Raw genomic sequence first — 10,284 nt, 5'->3', positions numbered from 1 at the left:
CTACTAATTAATGGCTGGCTGGAGTTCAGATTTTACAAATATGCCTAAATAAATTCCTGACATGTCACAATATACAACAGCAGTATTTTTTTGTATCAAGAAATGGAAGTACTTGAGCTGTAGGTAGACATGTGCACCAGCAAAAAATTTGTTTAGTTTCATTTTGATTCGGATTTTGCTTTATTTCGTTTTTCGGACTTCGTGTCCGAAAGTCAATTTGTTTCGGAATTCGGACTAAATTCGTGACATTTAAGACGGAAAAAAAAGTTTCTTTTGTTCTCAAATGTCACTTTGCTGCAACAAAAGTTCGTCCACAAAAAAACAAAAGAAAATAGCACTGCGCTTCAAACTCAAAAATTATATTCCTAAAATGCAAAAAAAATTGTATGAAATGTGAAATTGTCACAAAGTGATAAACAATTTTGTGTTCTACACAACAGCTGTGTTGCACAATGCCTGTGCTGATGATGGTAAGAAAAAGCTCTAGGTCTAATGGTCTAGACACTATAAAACATAATAAACATGGGAAAAAAACGTGCTAGTACATCTCATAAAATGTGAACATATAGAAAATCCTGTGTTAAATCTCGCAAGTGATGTACAACTCCCCCATTAATCTACATCACCACATGTGAAGTCCATTACTTCTGGAATACAATAAAGTCCTTGAAATATGTGAGGATATATCTTCCAACTTTTATAATCAACACCACGTCTGTGAATGCATCAACAATTAGTAAATCCGTGCTCTCCAGTCTCCACCGTGCTCAAAGATAAGATCTGGCCGCACTCACCAACTCAGAGACTAAGAGATGCAGTCTGAAGGGTGATGTCACCTGTCTGCTGCAGGCGAGAGGATGCATACCCTCAGTCTCCCATCCCCCAGTGATTATTTATACTGTAACTTTAAAGTCTATTTCCACTTTCGCAGCCAAATTGGGATAACACCTGTTTTATATTTGTTACATAGTACTTGAGGTTGAATAAAAACACAGGCCCATCATGTTTAACATTTGTGTGTCTGTATGTGGTTGTGTGTGTGTACACGAGTCCCTGTGTGGTCTAGTTTTAAAGAGTACCTGTACCCCTGTATCTTACGGTCTCTGAGGATGGTATCTAAATTATTTTTGAATGATGCAATACTCTCTGCTGATACCACTGCTTGTGGCAGTGAGTTCCAGATTTTAACCGCTCTAACTGAGAAGAAGCCCCCACGCCCTTTGTGGTTAAATCTTTTCTCCACCAGGTTTAGGTGGTGGCCTCTCGTACTTGTTATGGAGTTTACTGTAAAAAGTTTATTGCAGATGTTGCCATCACCACTAAACATTTTATACATCAAAATCATGTCCCCTTCTAATCTCCTCACTTACAGCGTGAACAAGTTTAACTTTAGTAACCTTGTCTCATAGCTTTGGTCCTCCAGCCCCTTAATTAGTTTAGTTGCCCTTCTCTGGACTCTCTCCAGCTCAAGGACATCCTTTCTGTGGATCGGTGACCAAAATTGAACCGCATACTTAAGATGAGGCCGAACAAGTGATCTATAAAGTGACAAAATGATTGCCTTGTCTCTACATTCACATAGCATAAGCTTAAAAAAATGTTTATTGCAGTTTAAATTGTTTTTACTTGCGTTAGGGTTTTAAGGGTTAAACATTCCTTGTGCTTCTATTTCTATTAAATGTTAGGAGGGGCTGTGATGGGTGAGGGGCCCCGTCCATTCAGAGGCGGCTTGCCCATTGAATGTTAAAGAAGTTTATCAGATAAACACAATCCTCAAATTTCAGTCCCAAAACTTTCCATTGGGACAGACCGCTGAGAAAGTGCTGAGAAAAACCTGGAATCAGCCATCTTGCCTGAATTACCAAAACATCTAAAAGGTATGATTTTTTTGTGTGAACAGGAACATATAGAGGGGTTTTTTCCTAAATTTTACTGCAAAAGTGGGAGGGCCACCAGTTGGGAGAGTGCAAGAGGACTGATTCATGTGAGATGTGCCTATCAGAAAAGGCTACTGCACAGGCACCAGGATTTACACAATTGTTTCACCCCTAAGCCAACATCTCAATTCAGGAAGTAGATGCGCACCGTGGTTAGTTCCTGTACAAAGATGGCTTGGGTCTTGAAAGGAAAAAAAGAGAGCAATCTCCCTCCTCCTCACTGTTTTGTGACTGATTGCCATGTCTCTGCTGATAATCCGATATACAATGGAGCTCTGTCAGTTGAAACATGAATTGTTGTTCAAGAAACAGCTTGATCAAAGACCGATATTAAAGTTTACTGTCGTTTCTTTCCCAGATTTAAATATTCTGATGCCAAGTTTTGAGAAACTTTACACTATTTATTTACAGTAAAATCAGTCACTAGCCAAAATATATTATGAAAAAGAATTTTGTTATCCGAACAATACATACACCCAATAGACACTCTCCATACACTGAAAGAGGACAATATCTCCGTGAAAGTGCTAGAAGATAGAAATCAGTTCTTTTATAAAAATCCTCTGGACAGCGCGGCAGCTATAATCTGTAGAAGCAGAGGAAAATCCAGTGTTCATTTATATCAATTAAAGGTTCTGGGCCTTGTACTCCATTCCACGTATTTTTTAGTCATTTGGTCGTTTTGGGTTTTTGCAACTCCTTTGAAAAGGTTCTGTGTTCAGTATTTATAGCCTTCAGCTCTTCAACTTCAGTGGGAGAGCCATTGTAAGTTCTGAGCCCTTAATGGAAATCAGACATTCTGAGCTGCAGTGGTTGTAAGGGGAGGGTTTGCCATACATATTCATAGAACTCAATAGGCGTATGTAAAAAAAACACCTTCCTCAACACTGAGCAGAAGTCATTAATGCCTAGTTGCTCTGCCCAATTTAGCAGCTTCAGTCTAATTCATGTAGTTGTATCTGACGATCACACAATTACATTGGTGGCACTACAGCTTGAAGGGATATTTTGTCAGCTGAAATAACATGATCTGTAACCGTTCTGATTGGTTCCTGATGGTCAGTGGGGACCTAAGCTGTCAGAGATTGAGTCTACAGTCATGCAAAGTGTATGCTGTTGGTTCTTAAAGTGCGAATGTTTATTAACCTATGCCCAGTGTGTGGCATCAACTTGGGGAATGTAATAGACAGATTGTGGGTGGGAAGAACATGGTCATTTTTAACATAATATCCACTAGCCTACCCTCTCCAACCCCATAATCCAACATAGAACCCACCCAAAGGCTTACTCAGCTCTCTGTGGTGGTGATGGCCTTCTTCAGTGTTTAGAGTCCTTGACCTAAAAGTAGTGCTGGCCATGCTTGAGCATTAACTCCCCATAGACTTGAATACGGCTGTACCTGTAGCATGTCTATTCTTGGAGCATGGCCCCATTTAAGGCTGTAAGTAGTTACTATACAGATGAGGCCAGGAATTGAGAAGATTTCAGGCCAAGGACGGTAAACACTTGAGAAGATCAGCACTGTCATGGAGAGGTACATCAGTGGTCTAGGTTAGGGGCTGGGGCGGGTAAATTAATGGGATTTAGGTTAAAAGTGAACTTGAGCTTTAATAATCTAAAGATGATTCCAGAAAAGGTCTCAGATTCACCTAGCAACCATCCACAGATGATTCCAGAAAAGGTCTCAGATTCACTTAGCAACCAACCACAGATGATTCCAGAAAAGGGCTCAGATTCACCTAGCAACCATCCACAGATGATCCCAGAAAAGAGATCAGATTCACCTAGCAACCATCCACAGATGATTCCAGAAAAGAGCTCAGATTCACCTAGCAACCATCCACAGATTATTCCAGAAAAGAGATCAGATTCACCTAGCAACCATCCACAGATGATTCCAGAAAATAGCTCAGATTCACCTAGCTTTCACCTTTCTTGTGGAAGTTCATGGTAGGAGAACTGTACATAACTGAGCAACCCTCCCCTTCGGGTAACTGGAAAGAGTTTTTACTCTTCTTGGAGAACTTTAATGTGTAGCCAGCACCTGTCTAAAACTGTAGTAGGCATAATATAAGGATACTCCAGTTTTCCGGCTATAAATGCACTGTGAATCTGCAGCACCCCTTTTTCCTAGTGTATTGATAGGAAACGGTCCTATGACATATGTTACTGGAGACAAAATGGCTGCCGCCTTCAGTTTCAGTCCCCCTCTCTTCAGAACATTGGTTTCACAAGTAAGTGTTTTCCAGTATGTGCTTCTGGTTTCCAGTCTGGTTGGAAAAAGTTGATGTTAAAGGTCCGTGCCCAATTGGCAAAAACTTTTTTCTCTGTGATGAAGCGGTGGTGACTTCCTTTTCTTCCCCGCTCGTGAGAGATGTACATTGTGCATTCGTCCGGTCCCATGGGTTCATAATAATGGTAGGGCACTGTCGTGTGATTGGGAGACCTGTGGACAAGAACAACAATATTTTATTTCAAAGCCACTTATTTATAATAAAGAATAAATATTTTGTCAGCATGAAAAAAAATTCTGTGGATGTTAAAGTGTCAGTCCACCAAATACATGTACAGCCAATCCCCGGGTTACAAACAAGATAGGGACTGCAGGTTTGTTCTTATGTTGAATTTGTATGTAAGTTGGAACAGGTACACTTTTTAAGTGTAACTTCAGCCAAACAAAAATAAATATTTTTTTTTGGGATAGCATAGGGAAGGGTGAGCCCCCTGTAACCTTTGTATTGCTGTGTGTGCCCCCTTTCAGAAGATTTCACCTCACTTTCTGTCCCTGTGACAATTGGATTAGAAAATGTTGGGTTGTCATGGAAACAAGGATTGGTGATAAAGCTTCAGTGGAGATACCTTTTTCCGATGACAACGCTTACAGGAGTGAATTTCCCTTCCTAGGGGTAGATTTGTTGTCTCAAGGACAAGAAGTGAGATTAAATCTTTCTAATGAGGATACAGACAGCAGTAAAAACCTCACAGTGACCCGGAAGAAGAGGCGGCACCCCTCGTCTGCACGTCTAAGAGCCAACTTCCTGTAATGTACGTACAGCACTACAAACCAGACCCAAAAAGGCGGGCACTCCTCGTCGGCACGAGCGCAGTAGCATTACAACTACTGAAATGCTGCACGGTACACTTTTGCTGCAGCCTGGGACTGCCTGCTCTACAGTAATAGCTTCTGTTTGTAAGTAGGGGTCGGATGTAAGTCGGATGTTTGTAACTCGAGGACTGCCTGTATTTCAGTATGTGGTAGATGCTGGAGAAATACAACCCCTGTCCATTTTATATCTCTCAAAGATATCACAAAACTCTTTGGTAGGCAGGAATATGGGAATAATGTTGGGAATTAAAGCCAAGAGAACTCACTATTGGAGTACCCAAGGCATATGACTCGGCCAACCAGACTAGACTTATAAAGTAACTGCTTTGGGTGGACTAACATTTTAAAAAGGGTACTTAAGCTATCGCTACATGCAGAATACATTTTTGGGTTAAGAACGAACACATTTTTCTTGGGAGCTACTCTGGCCAGATTTTCCCCTGGAATTCTTGGCTATCTTCCCTTTTAACCACTTTATTCTTTCTGGAGTAGACAGACAGCACTGCAAAGCTCTCACCCAGGAGTCTTGAAAATGTAAAAACGTCAGTGAGTGTTTTTGTCTACCCAAATTTCCTTTTATAGGACTCTTATGTGGCACTAACCCAAAGTTCCTTTTAAAGTTGGACCTGACCTGACCCTATTGGACCAATTTCTGAAAGCCAGCGCTGTTGTCTACAGCAAACAGATTCAGTGCTTTTATTTTATTTATATTTTTACGTGAATACAGAGGAATAAAAGATGAGATGTGACTGAATGCTTTGCTCCAAGCCTCTTCTCTCATCTGCTCCATTTTTAATAGATTAGCTCATGTGACTGCAAAATAAATTTTTATTTTTGCGCTGCATTAATTTATGTTGGCAAAATTAATGTTGTGGTTACAGGACTTGCTTGTGTCAGCACAAAATAGAAGACGTGCACTTTGCATTTACAAAATGTCCTGTACGCGGATGGCCTTTCGCATACTCGCGCGATAATCAATCAAGCAGAAATATAGACTTTGCTGTAACTCTGCACACATCCATTTATTTACCTGTAGATTTTAATTTACAACATCAAACACAGATTTAAAGATTTGTCATTGAAGATTTTATCCATGACAGCATTACAGGGTATATTGCTTCCATTCTAGTTGCTGTAGAGGTCACATTGTGAGTCATACTAAGGTTCCATATAAACTATGCACAAGTGGAGGCATTTTAAAAACTTACATAATCAAGGCCAGCGGTCACATTAGGACTGTAATGTTCTGTTCGAGTCTAAAAACCTATATAATGATTACATCCGGGAGCCGAGTCATGTAGGGAGGTCTAGTGTTGATTAAAAATTTGAATTTTGTTATGATCGTGTCTAGTGCTGAATGATATTGGGTGTAGTTTTTAATATATAGAGAGACCTGTCATCCCTTGAGAACGTCCATGTGACCTGTCATCCCTTGAGAACGTCCATGTAACGAAACACGTCGGGGGCGGGCCTACCTTTACGTCATTGTTCCAGTCATTTTTGCACTCAGATTGAGTGACTAGCCGGCTTTCCACGTTGATTTTTATGGAATTTTTTATAGAGCGCTTGTTTGTTTGTATTTATTATTTTGGACCCATTAAAGTTGAACTTACTACGCTATGAGCGCATTTCTTGTGTTCTTTGTCCGGATGGATACCCAATAGAGGAGACCCAACAGCAAAGATTGTAATCCCTTCACCTCGGAGAAGCAAGCGGGTTCTGTAGCCTGAGGCTTTCACCAAGCGGGAGAAGAGGACATACATCTTCGGCCTCCATTGGATAAAAATAAAGGCTTTCGACCATCAGGAATCTGGTGAGTGCATTCCCTATAGGGGATCTGCCTGCTTTTTTCTTTTATCGTTTTTTTCGTTGGACACTTCACAATATTGGACATTTCTTTAGATTTTGAATCTTATTCTCATTCTTCTGGGCTTTTATGTTTTGAAGATTGGAGAGCTTTAAGAACTTTGGGTGCATTTTTTATATTCTACTTATTTTCGAAAGAAAACAACACAGACTGTTTTATAATGTGATATTTTATTTTTCACATATATGACACATATTTATTTATTTAATATCTTTTCACATATATTACACATGTTCTTTGAAGATTTTTATTTATTTATATAACAAGGTTCATGTATGACACACTTTTTATGATACCTGTTGACACATTTTATAACGCATTATAAGTTTTTACACAAATATTTATTATACATACACTTTTTTCACGATTGCTTGACACGGAGGTGACATCATCTGATCCCTACCGTTATCTAATCTCCTGAAGGGCATTTAGCGCTGTACACTTCGTTACACCATTATCCTGCGGGCTTTTAGCCTGAGTTCAGCAGCTTTTTTCTTTCCTTCTTGGTTTTAGAAATTTTAGCTCCAGGGTCATATTAATACTAAGTTTATCCATCTTAATTCACTTTTACTATTTCCATTAGCGCGAGTTAGTTTGGTTCACAGTGTTTAATATATAGCATGTAACAGAATTATATTATGATCATGTTTGGTAGTTGGTCATGTTGGAGGTGTGGCATGTAATAGAATTGTATTAAGATAATGGTCAGTCATATTGGAGGTGTAGTGTTCTATGTATAGGATGAAATAGAATTGTATTGTGATCATAGCCAGTGGTCGGTCATGTTGGAGGTGTAGCGTTCTATGTATAGAGTGTATTTGAATTGTATTATGATCGTGTCTGTGTAGAGTATAATAGAATAGTATTATCATTATGTCCAGTGGTTGGTCATGTTGGAGATGTAGTGTTTTGTATATAAATTATGTCCAGTGGCTGGTTCTGTTGTAGATTTAGTGTTCTATAAATTGATTATGTGCAGTGGTTAGTCATGTTTGAGGAGTAGTGTTCTGTATATAGCTTGTCCTCCTGGTTGGTCATGTTTGAGGAGTAGTGTTCTGTACATAGCTTGTCCTCCTGGTTGGTCATGTTGGAGATGTCATGCTCTATATATACAGTTGATCCTGTCCAGTGGTTGGAGAAGTAGTGTTCTGAATATAGATTATGTCCTCCTGGTTGGTCTTGTTGGAGATGCAGTGTTCTGTATATAGATGATATCCTTAGGTGCGAATTGGAGACGTTTTATCTTGTTAACTGCAGACAGCAAAGGTGTTCGAACAGGCCTTCGGCTTCCATATCCCATACGATGCAGTGTACAGCGAACAGTGCGTTCAGAGATCATTTGAGAAGATCACTGATTAAGATCTGCAGTAGTTTGATGCACTGTTGCCTTTCTGTTGTCTTATACCAGTCTTGCCCCTCCCCCGTTCTGCCCTAACATTGACTAGTCGCTGACGGCCACAATTCGCACGTTCAGACCCAGATTTTCGGCTGACAGTCCAGTCTTTAAACACTTTAACAACAGCTGCTCTTGAATATTTAACGAATTCTGCTGTTTTGCTGATACTCGCTCCATGGCTCCGAGCGCCAACAATCATCCCACGTTCAAAGGCTGTTAAATCGCGTTGTTTACCCGTATCTTCAGAAAAAAAATCACTTCTACTGTCGTGGTAAACAACCTGCTTCCCTATTTATAATGGTCTGGCCCTCTAGCAACTTCAGCGCCAAATTATAGCTAATTTGCCTACAAACGTCAGGTGGTCATAATAATCTGGCCACTCAGTGTATAGAGTATGTTCTCTGGTTGGTCATGTTGGAGATGTAGTGTTCTATACATACAGTTGATCCTGTCCAGTGGGTGCTCATGATGGGTATAGTGTTCTATGTATAGAGTGTCATAGAATAATGTTATGATTTATGTATAGTGGTCAGTCATGTTGGTGGCACAGTTGTTCTATGTATAGATTGTATAGGATTGTGTTATGTTCATATCGTGTTGGGTAGACATGACAACTTATCTCTGTTCCAAGCTTAACTGATCATATGCAGAATTTGCAGAGTGGCAATATGCATAAAAATCTTCAAGTTGTATTTCTGCTCCCTCTTTGTTTATGTTTCCTGCCATTCCCCGAGAATAGGCCGTGTATGAATTAACATACCCAGAAAATTAGCTTGTCTCAGTCAAATCTTGGATTCAATCTAAAAAGAATAACCTTTTATTGTCTTTTTATCCTGAGAAACTTTTCATTGGTGTGCAGAATGAATGAGTGTAAAATTCGGGGGGAACTGAGCTTTTTTTTATTCGGGCACAATAAAGATAACGTATAGAAGTTTTCTGTACGCAGTATAAAGGTTCAATAAATGGAGCAGAGGATTCAAAGACCTTGAAGTTTTTACAGACCTGGATGCCGTTCGAGATATATTTCTGACTACTGAGGGGAAGCATTGTTGTTGCAGAAATATAAACACATTTATTTTCTTTATTAAAGGAAGAGTGCTGTGTATCCATTCCGCATTTAGGTGACGCACTTCACTTTCCTAGCTTGGACAAACTTTGAGATTTTTATTTTTGGGGGGATGTTATTCGTTGAAGGTTTGCACTGTGTATCATAAACCATGAAATAACCAATTATATGAAACATTCTGCGCTACCTACATTGCCCACACGAAAATCAAAGAAATGCACAAAAACACCCAATATATGTACTAAATCTGCAGCGCCTACACTGAAGTCCGTCAAAGTTCTCTTGATATAAACGTGTAGAATTTGTATACTTAATGTAGCAATTTTCTGTACAAATAAATCAACTCACCCCACCACCACATAAAGTGTCTATGCCAAATCACTAAATAATATAAACAAGTAAAACCAGTATAAATATTCATTACAAAATTAGCTAAATCAAAAGTCCTTCTTAAGGTGCCCATACACTGCACGATTCTCGTACGAGAATCGTGCAGTGTATGGAAGGCGTGCGACCGTTTCTACTGTACGGTCGCACGTCTTCCATCGAACCAGCATGCTAGAAAACCCGCCGGGAATCGTACGATTCTCGGCGAGTTAGTGGCCTGCTGGTTCGACAACTGCCGAACAGGCCCGTTTGCAGTCATCGTAAGCCCGCCCCTCATTACAGTCATCGTAAGCCCGCCCCTCAGGGGGGCGGGCTTGCGATGATCGAGAGTACGATCTGCCTGTCCGAGACGGGCAGATCGTACGTTTTTTTTTTAAGTACTTTACAACCATCGCAAGACTAAGGTCTTGCGATGGTTGTACAGTGTATGGCCACCTTAAGAGGTGCTCCGAAATGAAAATTTAAAAACCGAAATGTCAGGCCGAAACCGAAAATGTTTTTTATTTTAACTTTTTCAAATTTTCT

General features: G+C 39.9%; 1 protein-coding gene across 1 annotated transcript in view; it reads right to left on the bottom strand.

Annotated features, from left to right (window-relative positions):
* Positions 1 to 4,120: 4,120 nt before the first annotated feature.
* The window catches only part of ST6GALNAC5 (ST6 N-acetylgalactosaminide alpha-2,6-sialyltransferase 5), a 42,658-nt gene continuing 36,494 nt past the window's right edge, over positions 4,121 to 10,284 (bottom strand). The window contains exon 6 of the mRNA XM_018559859.1: positions 4,121 to 4,383. Coding sequence (XP_018415361.1) covers positions 4,152 to 4,383 — 232 coding nt within the window. The 3' untranslated portion in view covers positions 4,121 to 4,151. The remainder of the gene's footprint in view (positions 4,384 to 10,284) is intronic.

The sequence above is a fragment of the Nanorana parkeri genome, unplaced genomic scaffold (assembly GCF_000935625.1).
Source record: "Nanorana parkeri isolate BGI_ZX_2015 unplaced genomic scaffold, ASM93562v1 scaffold418, whole genome shotgun sequence".
Classification (NCBI taxonomy): domain Eukaryota; kingdom Metazoa; phylum Chordata; class Amphibia; order Anura; family Dicroglossidae; genus Nanorana; species Nanorana parkeri.
This window is presented reverse-complemented; position numbering and strand designations above follow the sequence as displayed.